Raw genomic sequence first — 24,338 nt, forward strand, 5'->3', positions numbered from 1 at the left:
TTAACGTACAACTCTGCACTCTGGCTGAATGAAAATTTAATGTTTTGAAGTTCTCTCATTTTATATCTTCAATGGAGCTTACAGCCACACACTATTTACCACTAAGATCATGTTTTTTGTTTCTGTGTGTGCGCGTGTATGTATGACAGCTCGTGCCTGTACACAACACAGTTATTTTTTCCATCAAAGATAGTGTATAGTCATTATGATAATCTAAGTAGTACCTTGTATGTTTTAATTGTAGAAAGAAGTGTATATTCTTTAATTAATATAGAAATAAATAAATAAATAAATAAAAAAAAAATCAAAACTAGATTACACATTACCTGATATGCTTTTGGAAGTTGTTCAAGTAATGTAGAAAACTCTGGGGCATTTAGGCTAAACAATGAAACCAGAACATCTTCTGCATGCTGTGAATAGAAATATTGCAAACAAGTAAATAATATAAAAGCCTGAACATTACTTTTTTAATAAATTCTGCTTAGACAATGTTAGACAATGATAGTTCTTGGAAAGAAGTCACTAAGAAATGCTTAAATGGAGTTTGGCGCAAAATATGGCCAGAATATAACAACCATTATACTGGTTGTTACCTAAAAACATTTACCAAACATAAAACAAAATTTCAGTTCTAAAGATAGATAAAACTGTTCATATCCCTAAATAGTTTTATAAGTATACTTGATCCTTTAATTACAGTAAACTCCTGATATTATAGTGAATAAAAATCACTAGAAAGCTAATAATGGGAAGATGATGAAGCACAGATAATGCAAAAAATATTTATTTTTAACTCATGTGTCAGGAAGATACAATAAATGAACAACTTAAGGCAAATTAGAATGGCACTGTAACACCACAGTTTAACTTTTGTGGCACATTTAAACCTAATACTGATTTTAATCATACAATACTGTTTTATTCTTTCATGCAAGCAAACGGTATCATACTGAATGTTTTCTAAACAGAATTTTTAAAATTAATTATAGTTTATTATTGCTATTACTGTAATTATAATTAATGTAAGCTTGTTATATTCTGCAAGCAAAGCTGATGACATAATGCAGTATCCCTCAATCACTTAACGAAAAAAATTAAAAATACTGTAAATGGAAAAGGTAAGTGGTAATCACAAATATTTGCGATAAGGTATTTTCAGAAATCTTTGATAAATTCTGAATAATTTTTTTAAAAAAATTGAGAAACGGTGCTAATAATCCTCTTACCTTCTACTACTGGAGTATTCATAAGTAAGAAAATTAAAAGAAAAACAAAATTAAATATTACGCACAGGATATATTCTGGGATCAGAATAGGGAGGAGAAAAAAAATGATGAAAATGATAGAAGTGTTGAATGCTAAAAAATATAACAAATAAAACAAAATGTTCTAGCAAAATGTTCAAATTCTGTACATGTCTTGCTTATCATTATTATTATTTATGATTGTGTGTTTATGCTGTATGCTTTCTTTGAAAAATTTCACCAACTGTTTTGGTAGAATATTAGCACAAATTTTCTTTGAGAAATGGATCTACAGATATTTTATAAAATAATGCAGGCTGGATAAAAATCACTATATGAATAGTATAGTTAGCAGTTATTAATCAAATGAAATAGTAAATTTTCAAAGAAATTAATGGATCTAAGAATAAAAAAAAATTACAATAAAATAAGCCCTTCTATGCACACATAGAATAATCATCAAAAGGGTTAAATATGATAAATATTTAATGCTCTTGATGATAATTATTTAATTATTCGTTAAATTTATTTCATGAAAAGTTACTTTATACACTTTCAATCTTTTAGCAAGAATATGCTTAATTAACATTCTCAATGTAAGGAAACTCCAACCCAATATACAAAGAAGATAACACTCATTCAGAGGTACAGAACACTAATGACAGTATGCTGCTGCAACAGGATCTAGTAAAGTTGAGCAGATGGGCTGAGAGGTGGCAAATAAAGTTTAACATTGACAAATGTAAAGTACAACATATGGGAAGCAGAAACCCCAGAGTGATGTATCAACTCTGTTGTGGTACTATACTGACAATTCAGACAGTCTGCAAGAGAAGCTCACAGTGTCTTGTCAATGATATGCAGGAATTTTTCAAGCAGGAATAAGGAGGTGATTATCCCCTTGTATAAGGCAATGGTCAGGTCACATTTAATGAGTACAGAGAAGGGCAACAAGATTAGTGAATGGAACAAAGGGTTACTCTTATGAAGAAAGGCTTAAGTTTTGCAAAGTAGTGTCTGGAGGCTAGGCACCTGCAAGGTGATCTGATTGAGGTGTATAAAGCCTTGAATGGTTTGAGCATGCTCAATGCTGAATGGATTCTTCCTCTTGCTCAGAATAATCACCTGAGAGGGCGTAAATTCCAATTGAGGAAAGACAGATGTAGGATAGATGTGCAGAAGTTTGCCTTTAGCCAGCGGGTAGTTGGTTGGTGGAACAGACTTCCATCCTTTGTTGTGGAAGTTGATAGCCTCAAAAAATTTAAGGCTGAGCTGGACAGGTTTGTTTGTTGTTTGTTATTTGGTTTTTAGGAGCATTAGCAACTAAGACCATATTGCTCCGGGGATATGCGGTGGTCATTCCCTGACCTTTCCACATCCTCCGTATTTGGTGGGCATGGGCTTGAACCCAGGTCTAATCAACAAGCGTGTGCTACACATTGCTGCTCCTGCCCATCTGGCTACGGAGGCGTCAGCTGGAAAGGTATTTGGAATGAACAGAGGAGTGAAATGGGAGAGTTTTTTTTTTTTTTGCTGATGCTGCATAAGCTTGCTTTCTTATAGTAGTAGTAGTGGCATGTGATGCAGGAAAGCAAGTGTATGAACTTATTCAGCAACAGCTAAAAAAAAAAAAAAAAAAATCACACCACTCCCTCCAAATGCCTGTCCAGTTCCTCCTTAATTTATTCAACCTATCAACTTCACAACGACAGATGGAAGTTTGTTCCAACAATTAACCACCCGCTGGCTAAAGGGTGGTTAAAATTTCTGCACATATATTCTAACATCTGTCTTTTCTTAATGTGAATTTATGTCCCCTTAGGTTCGTAATCTGAACAAGTGGAAGGATCCCATCAGAATTCAGCATGCTCAACCCAAGGCCTTATACACCTCAATCAGATCACCTTGCAAGTGCCTAGTCGCTGCAATTTGCAGAACTTAAGCCTCACTTGGTAAGAGGATCCCTTCATTCCCCTCATCAATCTTGTTGCCCTTCTCTATACACACACAAACAAATCTACATCCTTCCTAAAATGAGGCCTCCAGACCTGTACGCAGTACTCAACTCGTGGCCTGACCATTGCCTAATACAGAGGGACAATCACCTCCTTTTCCCTGCTAGCAAAATCGCAGTATATCATTGACAAAACCTCATGACTGGCTCTGGCAGCCTGTCCACATTGCTCAGAAAACTTCATATCAGACTGCACAATTACTCCAAGGTCTTTTTCATTTTCTACCACCCTAAGTGTAGTACCACACAGTTGCTACATTCCTCTGGGATTACTTCTACCCATATGCATTTGTCAATGTTAAACTTCAGTTACCACATCTCAGCCCATCTACCCATATCTTTCAGAACCTGTTGCAGTAGCACACTGCCATTACTGTCATTAAGAATCCTGTCAACCTTTGTATCATCTGCAAACTTCAACACTAAGCCTGATATACCTTCATCACTATCATTGATAAATATACAAAAGAACAGTGGACCCCACACCAAACCCTGTCGGACTCCACTAATAACATTAGTCCACAAAGTGCAGTGCCCATAATTACCACCTCTGTCTTCTCCCACCCAACCATCCTTTTTTCCATTGTAGTAACTTACCCTTAATACTATTCTGCTCCAATTTGTAAAGTAGTCTTCCATGCACAACAGTGTCAAAAGCTTTCCTGAAATCAAAGTATATGATATCAAAATTATTTTTTGCATCCAGTTCCTTTGTAACCACATCATAATATCCAATCAAATTTGTCAGACAAGACTTTCCTTTAACAAACCCATGCTGTGTCTGAATTATTGCTGCAGTCTTGTCTAGATGATCCTGCAATGCATCTTTAACCAGTGACATTAATTTACCCGGAACAGAAGTTAAACTAACTGGTCTGTAATTACTCGTGTCAACGTTCTTTTCCCCTTTACAAATTGGGGATACATTTGAACATCTCCAGTCCATGGGGACCTCCCGAGTCCAATGGTGTTCTCATAATTATGGCTAAGGGATTGCTTACTTCCTTTGTCGCCTCCTTTTATTATAACTGGATTGATCCCATCCACCCCTGGTGCCTTTCCTATGATTAACTTCAACAATTTCTCCTCCACTTTGCTCTCAGTTATTACAAAATCATTAAGCACAATGCTACATTTGCTAACCTTCTGGCATTTTCAATCCTTAATAACTCCTCATGTGTGAATGTAGATGTAAAATACTCATTCAGTTTGTTTGCTATCTGAGCAGGATCATCAACAGTCGAACCATCGATATCAAGTGGACCAATCTGATTCATCCCCTTCCTTCTAGAGTTTATATACGTAAAGAAATCCTTGCTATTTTTCTTAGCATCCTTTGCCAAAGATTTCTCGTAATCTGCCTTCGCCTGCCTAAAACCTCCTTTGTGACTTGATTATAGACTAGCTTATATCTGCCATAAGCTTCTGTGTCGCCTGATATTTTATAAGCACCCCACGCATTTTTCTTCTCTGCCACGAGTCTCTTTAGTTCATTTGACAACCACTTAGGCCTAAACCTTGAACAATATTTCTTTATAGGTATGAAATATGAAATGTTTACTAGCTTCTACGATTAATTCCTTGAATGCTTCCCAATTAGAATTTGCTGTTGGTAACATTATCAGTTGATCCCACTGTACTGGATTTAAAAACTGTCTGATACCACTGTAGTTACCATTGCGGAAGCAAAAACCCTTTCCTTTACTCCTGATGGTAATTATATCTTTAAGTAAATCCCACACTAGTACACTGTGATCACTGCCACCTAGTGGTTCCTTTATCTGCAAATTCTTAATACATGAATGATCACTGTTTATAACCAGATCAAGAGTATTACCCTCTCTGGTTGCCTCTCGAACATGCTGCTGCATAAAACAATTAGCCAATCAATCCACAAAAGTCTTATAAGTTCCAGTCAATATCTGGGAAGTTAAATTCATCAACTTTTGCCCCTGGAAAACATACCCTGGTCCTATTCCAACTATCCTTTTTATACAATATATTACCCTTCTCCATGACAACAGAGTCAGTGACAATAACTAACTCCTGCGAGTCCAGCTCATTGTGCTTTGGACATTGCCACTGTGTTGCCTGTTGCACAAGAGTGAGCCCTGGCATTGTGTTGGGCAGTTGAGAGCTTGTTGGGTCCCTCACATCTACTCGACTTTTCAAATTCTCATAAGTGTCCATCAGAATGTTGAGTTGCCACCTAATTTCTTTACATTCTCTGCACCTAAGATAAACAAAGACATCCACCTTGGCTAGATCATGTCTTGTTCCAGAAAGTTGCAAAAATATTTCACAAATCGCACATTTCTTTTATCTCTGATAAGTTGGAGAATATCCTGAACGTGACTTTTCTGAATGATAAAAAGGTTCGCAATTGGTTTACACCCAGTTTACAGTTGTCATTTTTGTTAACAGGGCACGGGTCAATGAATGAGAAATTATATGCATTAGGACTAAGTGACACAGACCTTTGTTTTTGCGGGGCCAGGGAAGGCTGGCGGCACATACTATATGATTGTCGAATATATGACAATGCCAGGACAGCGATACGTGAAATTCTTGAGAGTATAGCTCCAGGAGAAGAAGCTATATTTTTAAGAGACTCTAGTAAGTTTCAGATGCTCCAGGTATTTGCTAAAGAAATATTTGAACTAAGGAAAAGTATGATTCCAGTGATACTAGGTTGATCAAATCCATCTGGCTGGAGGCACTGAAGTGTTTTGATGCTGCCGTTCTTACTGGCTGCACAACTGGAAGATCTACACTTTTCTTGATCTCTCTCCCCTCCCCTTGGTTTTTCCCTTTTCACTTTTTGATATATATACGTATGCATGTTTGCGTATATATGCTAAAAACCAGTATATATATATATATATTTTTTTTTTTTTTTTTTCTATTTATTTATTTTCTTTTTTATTGTTATTATTATTTTTTTTTTTGTTATCTTAGTTTGTTATCTTAGTTAATTATTTTTATTCATTTCTTTCTCTTCCTTTCGGGTTTTTTTTTTTTTTTTAATTTTATTTTATTTTTTATTTAAATTTAATAAAATTTTTTTATTTTTTATTTTTTTATTTTATTTTATTTTTTTTTGTCTCATACTCTGAGACCATAGGTGTCCCATCTACTGGAACTGGCCCACCTTCCTGTGGTGTGGACGAGTACCCAGAATCATCTGTCCAGGTGACTGATGGTTCTAGGTAGCCAAGCGGTCAGAACATAACAACAGAACACACACGTAATACACACAAACCGATGTTCACACACATCTGGCCCATTTGTAGTGATACTGTTCTTCACAGAGATACAAGGCGGAGTTGAACTGACGTTCTAGGAGCCGCCCCCTTACATAAACACACGTCCACATGTCCCCTAGGTTCTCTCCTGATTCACAGCAATCCAGCTACTTTGTGCCCATTGCTTTGCTCCTCTGGTCTGAGGCATAATATACAATTAAATACTATTGATTAACAATGAAAATTAATAGTTATTAAATTTAATTAATTGATTATCAATACTACACTATCTAATAGATTCCTAAATGCAGTGATACATATTACGCTATCTAGTTTTACGTTAGTGCTACCTATTTACCATAATTAAAAATGAGAATTTCCTACCACTCACTCTATAGTAATGGCAACAAGATTGAAATGAAACAACGGTTTTACGTTAAGTAGGTTGTCAGTCATTAAATAGGTGGTCCTTGAGGTTGTCACAGACATTCTCTCAGATATGCCAGACAAGCTGTACTGGCTACCCGGAAGTCTAAAACGCTGATGGAACTGATATTCGAGTGACATTCAAGTCAAGTGGACCCAATTTCGGCAAAGTCTGGATGATCTGTGACAGCCAAATCCTCTGCTTGTACCTTCATTATGATGGGACTGTTAGTAACCCAGAGTATAACCTCCATGCACACTGTGGGTGACCACCAGGTGTGAACCAACGTAAACAGGGGTCGAGGTGTGGCGCCCACACCACAGAGGAATGCAACCACTCTGTGTTACCAGGCAATACTAGGTGGTAGATGATTCATCAACCTGTGAAATACCAGCACTTTGCTTATTGGAGGCTTGAAGTGGTGGAACCCATGTTTAGTCTTCAGAGCTAAGTTCCGGTCAACCCTTCTCCATCTCTTCCATCATGCAGCATGACTGATGACTTTTGAGGTTATGATGAACATCATGGTGAGATAAAATCTTCCTTACATTTTGAGGGTACAGCTCTAAAACGGTATTTGCAGGCTGGCAGATAGTTAGTACACCGGACCGAACCTATTGGTAACTCTTTAGGAGGCTTCGGATCACCTAGTGTATAATCTTGCTACCTCTACTCTGCCAGATAGTGACTGGAGTGAGTTCGAGTAGTGTGTATGCGGGAGTCATTGTTGAGACCACATTATGTCAAGGATCTAGGTATATTCTTGCAATGTGTATGCCATATCCAAAAATTTCATTACTTCCTACAGCATGTCCCCTTCCCCCACTTTTTCTTACTATTGAATTAGATAGTATGAACCAGAGCTGTAATGCCCAATAGAGTAAGCTTATCTGCGAAAACATCTAAACCTCCCAAACACTTCCTAGTTCATTTCACAAATATACGTGGTCTCAATTCTGATCTCAATGATGTCCATTTCCACTTGCAGTCTGCCAAACCCCATGTACTTTTTCTGACAGAATCTCAGTTATGGGTTGATTCATCTACTGCTCATCTCAGTTGCCAAAATTATTCGCTGTATGATTCCTTTCGCCTCAAAGGTGGTACACATGTAGATGTGTCTGTTCTGATATTCCCTGTCAGAGAATTCATAATTTGGAATCTCCTCATTTTTCAATCTTCTCTGATATAAAATCTCTCTACCTCTGTGTCAAATTCATGTTTTCTCTACTGTTCTCACAAATCACTTGGAACTCTTTGACTTCCTCTCTTTGCAACTTGACTTTCTCCAGTCCAACTTTCCTAATAGTGAGGTACTTTTCTTTGGTGATTTTAATGTTCACAACTCCAGATGGCTTCCATTTTCTAGTCACACCAACCCAGCTGGTCAAGATGCTGAGGCTTTCGCAATTACTAATTACCTTGCACAGATTGTTCATTTACCTACAAGAATACCGGACAATCCCAACCATGCAGCCAACACACTTGATCGTTTTCTCGCAAACAACCCTTCTAAGTACACGGACAAAGTGAGTGGTCTTTTAGGCACCTCAGATCACAACTTGGTGATTGTCTCTTCTCCAATGGAACCTTTATCTCATGGCTATTCCCAACCTCGTGTTGTTTGGCATTACAAGAAAGCAAAATGGGATGACCTGCGAGACTTCTTTTCTTTTTTTCCTTGGTCGTATTACTGTTTCAAAACTTCTGATGTCAACGTTTGCTCAGATCGTGTCAGTGAAATTATTCTTGCAGGAATGGAATTCTTTATTCCACACTGCACTTTCAAATCTCATCCTTTATCTAAACCTTGGTTTTCCAATAAATGTGCTAAAGCTGCTCAAGAGAAAAACGTTGCATATTTAATTGGCTTGTATCCAATTCTTCAGTTTCATTTTCTGCCTACACCAAAGCTCGCAACAATTGTAAAGCAGTTATTAATCAGTTCAAACTAGATTCTGAACAGGCTAAGAGTAGAAAACCTGCTTCTTGCCCTAATGGTAGCCGAGCATTCTGGTCTCTTACCAAAGCTATTGGCCGCAACTTTTGCCCATCTCTGCTCCCACCTGTCAAAACTAGTTGGTTCTGCTGTCACTTCAGCCAAGGATAAAGCTGACCTGCTAGCATCCCATTTTTCTTCCAACTTCTGTATTAATGATCTTGGTAAAACACCTCCCACCATTCCCAACACGCTCCATTCAATGCCTCCTGTGGTCTTCCGTCAAAAGGAGGTCAGAAGGATTTTGACGAATCTTGATGCTAAGAAAGCTTCATGTCCTGATGGTATTTCTGGCCTTGTTCTCAAAACCTGTGCTCCTGAACTTACTCCTGTTTGTTGCCGCCGTTTTTCACTTTCTTATTCCAAAGGTGTTTTTTCTTCTGCTTGAAAATTTGCTCATATACAGCCAGTTCCTAAAAAGGGTGACAAATCCCTCCATTCCAATTGCCCTCCCATTGCAATTACTTCTATTCTTTCTAAAATAATGGAGAAATCAATTAACCACCAAATCTTAAACTACCTAGAAACCTTCCGCCTGATCAATGATCGCCAGTATGGATTCCGTCATTGTCGATCAACTGGTGATATTATGGCTTATGTAACCCATTTATGGACAAATTCAATGGAAAAGTTCGGGGAAACATAAGCAGTTGCTCTTGTTATCTCAAAGGCTTTCGATCGTGTTTGGCATAGAGGTCTCCTAAACAAACTTCCATCTTATGGTTTGCCAACTATGTTTTGTAATTGGTTATCCAGCTTTCACTCTGATTTCTCCCTAATAGTGATGGTAGATGGCTCTCTGTCTTCTAACTTTTCCATTAATGCTGGTGTCCCCCAAGGTTCAGTTCTTCCCCCACTCTTTTCCTCTTGTATATTAATGACCTTCTTCCATTGACTGGAAATGCTATCCATAGTTTTGCCAATGATAGCACATTGTATTCCACTTTCCACTGTGAGAAATCTTGCCTTGCTCAATCAGCTTCAAATTCTTGAAAGCCGCCACCAATTCCTTAAATGTCAATCTCCAGGTAATTCTCCAGTGGGGTGCAAAGGCAACTTAGTTGATTTCAATCCTTCTAAAACTCAGTCTTGTTGTTTATCTCGCAAAAAGGATTCTTCTGCTCCTATGCTTATCTTTCGTGACACTCCAATTTTTAGGCTAAATGATATACAGGTAGACCATCATTAATTCGGCAGTGTTGGGACCTGTGTGGTGCTGGATTAGTGAATTTGCTGGATCACCGGTGGTTATTTTAGCACATAAACTTTACCCAACAGTTAACCACCTCATCCTACCTTTAACACGTTGACTGCCAAGCTACTTTAAGAAAAAAATTCCACAAGGACCAAAAAATATTTAGGAAATAATTTGATTAGTAATTCTAAAATAAATATTGTAATGTCAGTGTTGTTTTTTTGCTTAAAATATCAAAAGAAAAGAGTTTTTTTATGTCGTATATATGTGGCCCAGTAGGTTACTTTATTTCTTGAGAAACCGTGTCCGTCACATATGTATGACGCTATTACGGCATACACATGGAGGTCCACCGAGAAGTAGGTTATTACTCTGTGTGAAGGTAGTCTGTTATTAGTTTATTGCAAGCACTGCAATTAAACTAATTGTGATAAAATAAACTCTCAAACATCGCAATAATTTTGTCAGTATTTTTAGAGATTTTGTGAAAACAAGTTCGTTAGGAAATTAGGCGACAACTCAGCGTTGTTATGGGCCTATATGAGACCTTGAAGGACTGGGTAGATGCCCTCAAAGGAAATAAATTGAGGGGCCCATCAAGCTCTCAGCTGCCCACATCAACGCCAGAGCTTGCACTTGGTCATCTTGCAACACAGAGGCAGCCCCCAAGGCAGAATGCGCTGGTCTCACAGGAACTAGTAGTTGTTGGTGACTATTGTCAGGGAAACGGGGAACATGCTTTGTAAAAAGGATAGGTGGAACAGGACCAGGGTATGTCTGCCAGGGGCAAAGGTTGATGACGTTGTAGAGCGGATATCATCTTTTAAGGGCACAAAAGGTGATATAGTTGTACACGTTGGCACTAATGATATTAAGAGTATTAGACCAGCGGAATTACTTAACAAGTACAGGTAACTGTTGAAAAAAGCCGTGAAGTAGGGTTGAATTTGAAAGTGTCTACATTTCTACCCAGACACGATAGGAGGGAGTATATGATGAGAGCCTTGTCGATCAATTCAGCCCTGGAAAGACTGTGCAAGGCTCAAGGGGTAGAATTTTTTTCAGCCTGGACTGTACTTGTTAACAGGAGAGATTGCTTCTACAGGGATGGGATACACTTAAATAGAAAGGGTGCAAGAATATTTGCTGATGCTATCGAGGCAGTGTTAGGAGGGTTGGAAAACTGTTAGCTTGGGGGGAGACAAAGACTAATAGATTAACAGTAGCCACTGGCAGAGGTGAAAGAGATTCTTGCACTGCTTCTATTGAAATGAGCAGAAGCCTGAAAAACAAGATGCAGGATATTTCAGAGACTGCTGGAAGTCACTGCGGTACAAGTAAACACATGGGTTGTGTTAGGGTAGCTAAGAATAGAAACAGGTGCATGTATACTTGCGTGTACACCAATGCTAGGAGTTTAGTAAATAAATTTGATGAATTTGAGGTATTGCTCAAAACATCAAAGGCAGATATTGTTGGGATATCAGAGACGTGGTGTCACACAGATATAAGGAATGCAGAACTGGAATTTGGGGAGTACAACGTCTACAGAAAGGATAGACTGGATAGGAAGGGAGGATGGGTTATGCTATTAGTTAAGAAACACATAAAATCCAAGGAAGTGAAGCCAGTGGACATCACTGGACAGTGCAGTGTCGAGTCAGTTTGATGTGACATAAGCATTGGGAGATCAAAATTGAGAGTAGGAGTGTGCTATAGGCCTAATGACTCTGATGAGTATAATAAGATACTGTACAGGGAAATAGAATGGGCCAGTAAATCAGAGAGCCTTATAATGGGGGATTTTAATTTCCCAGATATTGACTGGAATTTGTGGGTTGGTCACTCACACACTAGCAAGGCTTTTGTGGATTTATTGGATGATTGTTTTCTACACCAGCATGTTCAGGAGGCAACTAGAAGGAGTAATACTCTTGATCTGATTATCAGTAGTGATTCTTCATGCATCAAGAATCTGCAGATAAAGGAACCAATCGGTGGCAGCGATCACAGTGTGCTGAAGTGGGATTTACTCAAGAAGGTAACTACCATCAGAAGTAAAGGGAAGGGCTTTTGCTTTCCTAAAGGCGACTATGATGGTATGAGACAGTATTTAAATTCTATACAGTGGGACCAACTGCTGATGTTACCAACAGCAAATTCAAAATGGGAAGCATTCAAGGAACTAATCTTGGAAGCTACCAGGCTTTACATACCAACCAAGAAATATTGTTCAAGGTTCAGGCCTAAATGGTTGTCAGATGAACTAATGAGACATATGGCAGAGAAGAAAAATGCATGGGATACATGCAAATTAATGGGTGACATGGAAGCCTATGATAGATATAAGATGGTCTGTAACCAAGTCACAAAGGAGATTAGGCAGGCAATGGCAGATTATGAGAAATCCTTGGCAAAGGATGCAAAGAAAAACAGAAAAGAGTTCTTTACCTATTTAAACTCAAGAAGGAAAGGGATGAATCAGATTGGTCCACTGGATGTTGATGGTTCAACAGTTGAGGATCCTGCTCAGGTGGCTAACAAACTAAACAAGTATTTTGCATGTACATTCACACATGAGGAGTTATTCAAGAAGGGGAATGTCGTAGGTGAGTAAACATTGGCAGTGAGCTAGATGATTTTCTAATAACTGAGAGGAAAGTGGAGGAGAAATTGTTGAGGATAAACATAAAAAAGGCACCCGGGGTGGATGGGATCTATCCAGTTATATTAAAGGAGGCAGCAAAGGAAGTAAGCAAACCCCTAGCCATAATTATGAGAGCTTCTTTGGACTCAGGGGAGGTACCCATAGACTGGAGATGTGCAAATGTGACTCCAATTCACAAAGGAGGATCAACGGCTGACAGAAGTAATTATAGGCCTGTTAATTTAACTTCGGTTCCAGGAAAATTAATGGAGGCACTGGTTAAAGAAGCACTGCAGGATCATCTAGACAAGAATTCAGTTATAGCTCAGACACAGCATGGTTTTGTTAAGGGCAGGTCTTGTCTGACCAATTTGATTGGATACTATGATGTAGTCACAAAAGAACTGGATGCAGGGAATAACTTTGATATTATATATTTGGATCTTAGAAAGGCTTTTGATACTGTTGCACATGGAAGACTGCTGCACAAATCGGAACAGTGTGGCATTGGAGGCAAATTGCTGCTATGGATAAAGGGATGGTTGAGTGGCAGAAGACAGACAGTGGTAATCAATGGACACTGCTCAATGTGGACTAATGTTATTGGGTCCTTTATTGTTCTCTGTATTTATAAATGATATTGATGATGATATATCAAGATTAATGTCCAAGTTTGCAGATGATACGAAGGTTGGCAGGGTTGTCAAGGACACTACTGACACTGTGCTGCTGCAACAGGATCTGGAAAGGTTGAGCAGATGGGCTGAGAGGTGGCAAATGAAGTTTAACATTGACAAATGTAAAGTACTACATATGGGAAACAGTAACCCCAGATCAACGTATGAACTCTGTGGTACTACGCAGACAGTGGTAGAGAATGAAAAGGACCTGGGGGTAATTGTGCAGGCAGATATGAAGTTCTCTGAGCAGTGCAGACGAGCTGCAAGAGTAGCTCATGGTGTCTTGTCAATGATATACAGGAATTTTTCTAGAAGGGTTAGGGATGTGATTATTCCCTTGTATAAGGCATTGGTCAGGCCACACCTTGAGTACTGTATACAGGTCTGGAGGCCTCATTTCAAGAAGGTTGTAGAGCTGCTGGAACGAGTACAGAGAAGGGCAACAAGATTAGTGAATGGAACAATGGGTTGCTCTTACGAAGAAAGGCTTAAATTTTGCAAATTACAGAGTCTGGAGGCATCGGCGAGGTGATCTGATAGAGGTGTATAAGGCTTGGAATGGCTTGAGCATGCTCAATGCCGATGGGATTCTTCCTCTTTCTCAGAATAATCACCTGAGAGGGCAAAAATTCAAATTGATGAAGGACGGATGTCGGATAGATGTGCGGAAATTTGCCTTTAGCTAGCGGGCAGTTGGTTTGTGGAATAGACTTCCATCACTTGTTGTTGAAGTTGATAGGTTAAACAAATTTAAGGCTCAGCTGAACAGGTATTTCGAACGAACGGAGGGGTGAAATAGGAGTAGTGGTTGTGTTTTTTTTTTTTTTTTTTTTTGGCTGATGCTGAATAAGTTTGCTTTCTTGCATCATATGCCTCTACTAATGCTAATGTTAGCACACTGTATTATCCATCATATTGGATTGTGTTTACCGCAAGTTTGTAAAAGTGTGTTGTAAAAAAAGGTAAAAAGGAATGGCTAAAAGAAAATTACTTTTACCTTTAGCTGAGTTAAACTTCTCACATACACACCACTGTCAAGTTTTTTCAGAAGTTCAACTTCATCTGTTATGGACAATGTATGGTGTTTGCGCTTTACAGCACGAGAGGTACTTCCTTTATTCATTGGAACCATGGGTGGGGCTAAATATGAGCAGATTATAATAATTAATGCAAAAAAACAAGTAGAAATGGCTTGTCAGTGTTTACGAGTTTGCACCATCAGCTGATGCAGCAACCAAAACAGTATCGGCAGGTGCAGGAAAGCCTATGGCTTATGCTACACCAGCTAAAAAAAAAAACACCCTAATAATTAATATAAGAAAAGGAAATTAAACCTATCATCCTATGCATTTCCCTCACCGAAGGTACTATCCAGATGACCTTTGAATTTCCCCAAATTGTCAGTGGTGGCTCTACCACCCATGTAGGCAACTTATTCCAGTAATTTTTAACTCGCTGGCTAAAATAAAACTTCCTGCAGTCCAATCTAAACATCTCCTCCTGTAACTTTAATAAAAATTTATGTCTTTTCCTAAAAACTTGAATTTATGTCCCCTAGTTCTCAGCTTGACAGTTATCATTAACTAATCTACCAATTTTAACATCATCTGCAAATTTAGAAATCATGCCCTCTATCCCTTCATCAATGTCATTTATGAAAATTAAAAACAACAGTGGTCCTAATACTGATAATGGGGGAACCCCAATTTTTACACCAACCCAATCTGAGGAATAGCCATTTATCACAAACCTCTGCCTCCTGCCCTGAAGCCATCCTGCTATCCATCTAAGGATTTTCCCAGTGATTCCAACCTATTCCAAGCTTATAAAGCAATTGCTCATGTGGGACTGAGTCAAAAGCTTTGCTGAAAGCTACATAAACAATGTCGAAATTATTCCCTAAATCCAGCTCATAAGTGACCCTTTCAAAATAGCAAACCAGATTTGTTAAACACGATTTTCCTTTTACAAAACCATGCTGAGTATCCTTCAGAATTCCATTTCTATCCAAATGATCCTGAATTCCATCCTCGGTCATTGCCTACATGATTTTCCCTACCACTGAAGTCAGACTGACAGGTCGATAATTTATGTCCGAATTAGCAGTGGAATCGGATTACCGGTGGCAGACATGTATCACTTTTGGGGATTACCTTACTTCTAATCTCTGTTGGCACAAGCACATTACAAATATTGCTTCCTTTGCATCTAAAAAACTTGGTTTTCTCTTTTGCACTCGGCATTACCTTTCTTCCAAACAGCTGTTCACTCTGTACAAATCCACTCTACCATGGAATATTGTTTCCACATCTGGGACAGTGCCCCAAAAACCTCTCTCAGGCTTCTAGATTCCATTTAGAAGAGGGCAGTTAGGTTAATTAATGACTCCTCTCTAACAGAGTCTCTCCACTCCCTGTCTCAAAGATGTACTGTTTCTGCTGCATGCCTTTTCTACAGATACTTCCATGGGCACTGAATTGGCTTATATAATTCCCGCTCTCTCTCTTTCAAAACAGTTGAAAACACGCCGCCACCAGCCAACATCCATTTACTGTCCAAATTCAAACTCACGGAACCAACTTTTCATCTTCCTCATTTATTCATTCAACTGCTGTTTTCTGGAACAACCTTCCTTCATCTGTATTTCCTGAAAATTAGTCTACAGAAGTTCAAGTATAATGTCAACAAATATCTTCTTTCGTCTTCTCAACCTACAACCCGTGCACGGTACTCAGTACTATAGGTTCTATACCTCTCGTGTTTGGGGTTTTCATAAAAAAAAAAAAATAAAAAGGAAAAAAAAAGTAATCTACAAAATCTCTACCTAAATTAAAAATAATGAGTGTAACTATTCATAAAGTAAGATATAACATGACAATAAGTAAATAAAATGGCAAAAACTTTTTCCAAAAGATTTTTTGGAGCTTGTAATTCACAGCTTGCATTTGTAATGACACTTAATGCTTTCTCCAAATAAATACACAGCAAAGGTTATTTGTCTTTATACTCACAGAATATACAGTCAGTTCTGCTATAATGCGGTTCACGTGTTCCTAAAAATCTCCGATTATGGTATTTCGTGCATTATAAACAAGAGGGCTTATGAGAAAAATAGGGATAGGGGCAGAGCACTCAAAAAAAAAAAAAATGTTCAGTCCGGTAAGTAATACAATAAAAAAAGTAGGAAACCCAATAAAATTGCTAACACAGGTTTAAACATCTTAAATTTCTAATAAATAAATAAATATTACAGTAAATATAGCATTTTACCTTGAAAAGATTTGAAGTTTGTTTGATTAATATTTCTGTCCACTGATATTTTTTCTTTTTTCTTTTTTTGGATTGTAAAATTTAAAACAGTAAAAAAGATAAGCAATCAATAAGGACGAACAAGGGACGCACAACTTGCACAAGTGAGATAAGTTTATAAAGCTTAAAAAATAGAAATAAAAAGATTTCATGGAAGCGGAAACACATTTCACCACAATAACATAAAAACCCACAGAATTCCAGTTATTGGTATCATTGCAAATGTAGTAAGATAGTTTACTACTCATTTATAATTAGATTGCACTAACTGAAAAGCCAAATAAACTGGGAACTGCAAATTGTTTTTATTGTTTTATGGCAGTGAATCTCCAGAAATGTGCTCCTCTGCTCATGCTATCACACCTCATGAAATTTCTGTTTGAAAAGAAATATGTAAGCTCCTGAAAACTGGAGCTGGCCCACAATGATCACAGAATGGTAAGATGTACACTTGATATAGATGTAGGAAAGGAAAAAACTGACTCGAGTAAATAATACAAAGGTCTTTGAGATAACAGAAGAGGAGAAAAAGCAGTATGTACTGGAACTTAAGAACAAGTTTGAGCTTCTGCAGACTGCTCGGGACCAAGATATCGACGAGGAATATTACAACTTTCTGAAAGTGATAAAGCCCAAGAAACCTATAGGGAAACAGAAATCCAAAGAAGAAAAAATTAGTCAAGAAACACTTGTCATGATGAACCAAAGACGACAAATGAAGAGCAAGAAAAACACTGACGGAGAAAATTGAGTATACTGAGTTATGCAAAGCCATTAGAAAGAGACTCAGAGAGGATATAAGAAGATTTAACACAAGAAAAGTAGAACAAGCATTAAGGGAAAACAAAGGATTTAAATCAGCAGCCATGAGCAGTAATACAGAAAGACAAATGATACTGAAACTGAAGAATAGCAATGGTGTACTTATTAACAGCAGAGAAGGCATAATTCAAATATCAGAAGACTACTATAGAGAATTATACAATGAGCGAGGGAATGATACCAGCAGTGGGGAAGATGGATTGCAAAGTAGCAACACATACGACATACCCGATATTCTTCCTGATGAGGTAGAACATGCATTGAAGAAAATGAAGAATCGGAAAGCCCCGGGGGAAGATGAAGTTACTGTAGAGTTGTTAAAATTGGGAGGAAGAGACATAACACAAAAACTGGCAAGGCTCTTCACAAAGTGCATTAGAAAAGGTGTGACGCCTAAGCAGCGGAATAATGCAATCATAGTTTTGCTACACAAGAAAGGAGATAAATCAGAAATTGGAAATTATAGACCAATTAGCTTGTTATCCCACATCTACAAGTTGTTCACAAGGGTCATTATAACAGATTAGAAAGAATACTTGATGAGAATCAACCGAAAGAGCAAGCTGGCTTTAGGACAAGCAACTATGGATCACCTTCACGTAATATCACAGCTAATGGAGAAAGCAAATGAATATAAAACACCATTATGCCTGGCATTTGTGGATTATGAAAAGGCATTTGACTCCAAACAGCATAAGGCAATGTTTCGGGCACTGGAAAGACAAGGCATAGATACCCCATATATTATGATTTTGAAGAAAAAATATATGAGAGTGCTACCTCCTTTATTAGACTAGACAAAGACAGTAGCAAATTTAAAATCGAGAAAGGAGTTCGACAAGGAGACACAATATCTCCGCAGTTGTTTACTGCTGCCCTTGAGGAAGCTTTCAGACGATTAGACTGGTCGCAGAAAGGAATCAATGTGAACGGAGAGTACCTAAACCATTTACGATTTGCAGATGACATTGTGGTCATAAGCCACGATCCCAAAGAATTAGAGGAAAATCTTAATCAGTTATGCACAGTTAGTAAGGATTTTGGACTAAAGATGAATATGGCTAAAACAAAAGTAATGATGAAAAAGTATGCCACGGAAAGGGAAATAATGATTGAAGGAGCAGTAATTGAAAAGGTGGAGTCATATACTTATCTGGGACAAGTTATTAGCTGTAATAATGATAAATGGCTGGAAGTCAAGAGAATAAATTTTGGATGGATAGCATTCGGGAAATATAGTCACATACTGAAGAGCAATATCCCAGTTTGTCTGAAACGTAAAATAATGAATCAATGTATACTCCCCACCATGACTTATGGAAGTGAAACTTGGGCACTCACCAAAAGAATGGAAGAGAAGCTGAGAACTACACAGCGAAGAATGGAACGAATTATATTGGGAATCAGACTGTTAGATAAGAAAAAAACATGTGGATCAGGCAGCAAACTCAAGTAAAAGACATTCTTATCAAAACTAAAGAACTAAAATGGTCTTGGGCAGGACACATAGCTCGAAGACATGATGACAGATGGACTAAGAAAATAACAGAATGGTACCCAAGAGGAGCTAGAAGAAAACCTGGAAGACAAAGGCGGAGATGGATAGATGAAATTCATGAGTTTTTGGGTAGTAAATGGATGGCCAGTGCTCAAAACAGAAGGAACTGGAAAGTTGCTGGAGAGGACTTCATCCTGCAGTGGATTGAAAATGGCTGAAGATGATGATGATGATCACGTGTTATCATGTGAATACAGCGAATGATAACAGTGTGTCTCCAAGCAATACAACTATGGTAAATAGGAAGTATAGAATTCACACATTTGACGTTTGACATTTTTTAAGCTTTGTAAACTTGTATGTATTGCTGTGCAGGTCGCTTCATTCAGCTTGGTGCCAGGTTTTATGTTCACCTGGTGTTACTCACAGATGGAATCACACATGAGCCAACGCGAAAATTGCGTTATACTTGCATTGGTCCCTAATATATCAGTTAAGTTGCAAAAATGTGTATTATAGCAGAACTGACTGTACTGTCTTTATACTGCAGAATGAAGACACACGACCTAGTATTAGGGTATAACGACACAAATAACCCTGCTGTATATTTAATTGGAAGTGTTTTTGACATATGCAGTTTGGCATTTAGACTCAATACATTATTCACTAGTTAGCATATATAGGTTAACAAAGACCCCCCATCCGAGAGACGAAGTCCTGGAATAGCTGTCATGTCAGTGCAAAGTTTTAGATGAACACCATATTCATCTTTTTTTCCCTTTTTTTTTTTTGGTAATGCTACTTGCACAAAATATTGGAACTCAAACTTTCTAGTTATCACAGTAGAAATTGAATGCAGAGATGCATGCAATTTTTAAACTAAAGCCATTATTTACTAAAAACATTTACTAAAATTTACCAATATATAAAAAGTGGACTCTTTCATCTTACTATAACTATGACTGCTTTCCTACATCCCAATCTTCTGACTACAAACTAAGAAACCACTGATTCTATATAAAATATACTTTAGACAGAAGATGTCTGCAATTAGGATAGATAATTTAAAAACATGTGAGTTTTGATACTAGGAGATACTGATTGTCCATCATCAATGGAAAGAACATTTTTTGTTAACACACTGTAACAAAGTATAAACAAAAAAATAAAATAATAAAATAAATAAATAAAAATAATAATTTATTTAGAATAACAACAACATGCATGATTTAACCCAATGGTGCAGGGTCTACAGGCTCAATATTAACAATGTTAATCACAGTTACAGATTTCCTTATCCAAAAACAGAAAATATATTATTTGAGTAGTTTTTGTATGTGTTTTTTATGTAGAGTTACTAAGTGGGTGTGCTGACATGAGGCACAACAAATGTTTTTCTTTCCACTTTGCGCAACTTCAGTGTAATGTCATACAAGAGTTTCATGAAGTTCGCAGTTAAATCGTTGAACAGGATGAAAAATTTTCTCACGTATGACCTTAACTTATGGCACTCTATTAAGTATCACAAATAAGAACAGTTCATTAAAAAGATTATACTATCAATGAATTTTACCGAAAGTCTTTAAAACACATACACATAAAGTAAAATTATTTTATGTGGGGCGTACTTACTGTAATCTATAATATACACTTGTAGCTGGGTACTCTGCTGAAAAAATGTATCATATCACCCAGTGTTTTGCAGAAATGTCTACTAATTGTAAACTGGGAGTGCTCATTGAAAAACAAAATAAAGATGTTAATGGTACCACTTTGGTGGAATGAGGGAAAATTAATAATTTCAAATATTAAAAAATAAATTATTTCTAATTTTTAAACCTACTCTTCTGAGTTCATTGCTTTTGGGCCCAGGAGTCCAAGAAATGATTTTCATCACAGCAAGTTTTACTTCATAATTTGAACTTGTAAAATCAGAGGGATCCATCAGTGCAATTAAGGAATGAAGATATTGAAGAAGGGTTACTTTAACCTGCAGAAGAAAAAATAACATTACAACTAATATAAATTTCTTTCAAAATAAGTACTTGTGCACTGCTATGATTAACTTGTGTTTCAAATAAGAAGCAGAATAGGTGGTAATGCTAAGGAAATGAAAACACATTGCTATTTTGCTTGCAATTCTGGCGTTGCCACCTGACAAGAAGCGTTTTGTAAGTCATGTGGCAACATCCTTATTTTGTCAATTTTGTAATTATTTTCCCCTTATTATACCTTTTTTTGTTGTTATCTTCTATCCCCCTCACTTTTTTGTCTATGCTCTGATAGGTTTAGCATTTGCTACCTTTGACTACTTCCTCCTTTTCCCCATTTTTCTACCTTCTTGTTATTCTATTTGACACACACACACACACACACACACACACACACACACACACACACACACACACACACACACACACACACACACACACACACACACACACTTAACTTATTTATACATTATTTTTAAATTGTGTTACTTGGGAGTGTCAGGTTTGTAGAGACACCAACCAACGCACCAGTTATATTTTAAACTAGCCCTGGTATGGACAGCCTTACATATAAAAATATATAAGATACATATAGAAGCAACTAAATTAATGAAATTTTAAAGAAAGCTGGAGAAATTGGCAAATGTTAGTGAAAATTAACATTCCTCCTCATGGGCATACCTCTGCTACTGACAACTAGCAGAGGTATGACCATTAAAAAACATACACAACTCCATTAATATAGATCTATTGCAATTCACATACAAAACAGCATACAAATACAACACCCCAGTGGAAGCTTTTCAAAGATGGATTAATATAACTACAAAACTTATCTTAACTAGATTCAGAGACATCATGACACACCAATATGACCACAAGATATACAATTTAAATAGTATTAAACAAAAAAATCAAAAATCTACAAAACAAGTTCGTTATCACCAATATAGACAAACAAATAACAACTTCAGCAGCATTTGTAAGAGATTCTATAAGGGTTGCTCTTACGAAGAAAGAGCTTAAGTTTTGCAAATTACAGAGTCTGGAGACTAGGCACCGGCGAGGTGATCTGATAGAGGTGTATAAGGCTTTGAATGGTTTGAGCATGCTCAATGCCAATGGGATTCTTCATCTTTCTCAGAATAATCACCTCAGAGGGCATAAATTCAAATTGAGGAAGGACGGATGTCGGATAGATGTGCGGAAATTTGCCTTTGGCCAGCGGGTGGTTGGTTGGTGGAACCGACTTCCATCACTTGTTGTTGAAGTTGATAGCCTAAACAAATTTAAAGCTCAACTGGACAGGTATTTCGAACGAACGGAGCGGTGAAATGGGAGAAGGTTTTTTTTTTTTTTTTTTTTGGCTGATGCTGCATAAGCTTGCTTTCTTGCATCATATGCCTCTACTAATGCTAATGCTATATAGACACCCTAAAACAGGAATTGGACCACAGTGACACTTAAGTTCATCAACCCCACTCCTAACATAATCACTAAAAAACTAATACCAATACACAAGAAAATTAAATTAAAAATGGACAACACCCTATATCCATACATTTACTGGATTCCCAAATTCCACAAAGACCCTACAGGGAAAAGGTTCATCACCACATGCAGAAACAGCTACAACAATACGTCTAGCAAAATAATGGAACCCAAATTAAATATTATGTTGTTGTTGTATTTTAGGTTTTTTGGCACAAGGGCCTCTTGGGCCATATTGCACCTGTTCATGGTTTGGGTATCACTGATTTCACGTTATGATTAGATGCTGTTATATAAGTTTATGCGTTTTAAATACTTAAACAGATCCTCGAAATTTGCTTCCTTACCAAGAATATGTGATAAGGTTAAGGGTTCCTGCAAGTTGGAGACATTCAATGAGAATATGTTTTATTGTTAGGAGCGACTGGCAAAAAAAGCACTGAGGAGTCTCTCCCAAAAGCAAATGCAGATGAGTTGGATGTGAATGACCGATGCGAAGCCTTGCCAGGATTACTTCTTGTCGCCTGTTTCTTCTAAAACTAGATGTCCACAGTTGAGGCTCTTTTTTTATCTGGAACAGTTTATTATTGGTTTGAGATTGCCAGAGATGAGACAATTGTTTCCAACATGTTTTTTTAATAATGGATTTGTAGTCTGTGTATGGAACTTTCAGTTGACTGTAAGATTCAGAGTCGGGATGTTTAGCAGCCTCATCCGCACGATCATTACCTTGGATGCCGACATGAGCAGGAATCCAGCAGAAGATAACCTTGTAGTTGGCTGTTTGATGGTAAAATAATTTAGACCGGATCTCTTTAAGAACGGGATGAGAGGGAGGAAAGGTAGATTGAAAGGCACTGATTGCACTTAAAGAGTCTGTATATATCAGAGATTGTTTAATATGATATTTGTTTATGTTATCTAGAGCCAGTTTTATTGCAAATAATTCTGCAGTATAGATACTGCATTCAGTGGGAAGAGAGGCAGCTGTTAAGAAAGTGGCGGAAACTGCTGCTGCACCAACAGCCGTATCTGTTTTGGAGCCGTCGGTATAGATATGAACCTTCTCTGAGTTTTCCAAAGAATGCAGTTTATGTAGCTGTTGAAAGTTGGTATTTGCCAGGGAGGATTTTCCCCATCTTGAAAAGAAATTGTCACAGAGAGGTATGAATTCAGTCCAGGGAGGTTCAGGAGTAGCAAGGTCTTGGAATATATTCTTAAAGTTAATTTTCCAACTGATCATGAGTTCTTGCAGTCGAATCCCTGCAGGGCGGTTTTCATTAGGTTTATTGTGATATAGCAGGGTGTGTTGAGGATCAAACAGATACTGCCAGCTGGGGTGGGCTGGAGTACTTCCAATCTTTGCTGCATAATTTAACAATAACATTTTTCTCCTGAGATGCAGAGGGGATTCGTTTGCCTCAATATACAGGCTGTGAACTGGAGATGTTCTGAAGGCTCCAACAGCTATTCTAAGGGCACTATGCTGGATGGTGTTCAGACGTAATAGAGAACTTTTCCTGGCAGAGTCGTAGACAGGTGCTCCATAATCCAAGCGCGATCTTATTAAAGCTCTATAAAGATGTAGGAGACAGCTTCTGTCAGCACCCCAGGACATAGCGGAGACAGCTTAGGATATTCAGTTTATTATCTAGATTTAACCCCAACAGACAGAAATTGTTAGTGACTGGAATCAGGCTGTTGTTTAAAAATATTTCTGGATCCGGATGTAGTTTCCGTTTTTTTAGACTTCTTTTCTGCTAGGGAATAACC

At 37.6% G+C, this 24,338-nt stretch overlaps 1 protein-coding gene across 1 annotated transcript in view; it reads right to left on the reverse strand.

Annotated features, from left to right (window-relative positions):
* The window catches only part of chb (CLIP-associating protein), a 1,004,436-nt gene that overhangs the window by 155,133 nt on the left and 824,965 nt on the right, over positions 1-24,338 (reverse strand). The window contains exons 30-31 of the mRNA XM_090388867.1: positions 20,927-21,073; positions 327-413 (exon numbers count right to left, since the gene is read on the reverse strand). Coding sequence (XP_090244993.1) covers positions 327-413; positions 20,927-21,073 — 234 coding nt within the window. The remainder of the gene's footprint in view (positions 1-326; positions 414-20,926; positions 21,074-24,338) is intronic.

The sequence above is a fragment of the Mastigoproctus giganteus genome, chromosome 14, assembly GCF_048544385.1.
Source record: "Mastigoproctus giganteus isolate SK-2022 chromosome 14, ASM4854438v1, whole genome shotgun sequence".
NCBI classification, from domain to species: domain Eukaryota; kingdom Metazoa; phylum Arthropoda; class Arachnida; order Uropygi; family Thelyphonidae; genus Mastigoproctus; species Mastigoproctus giganteus.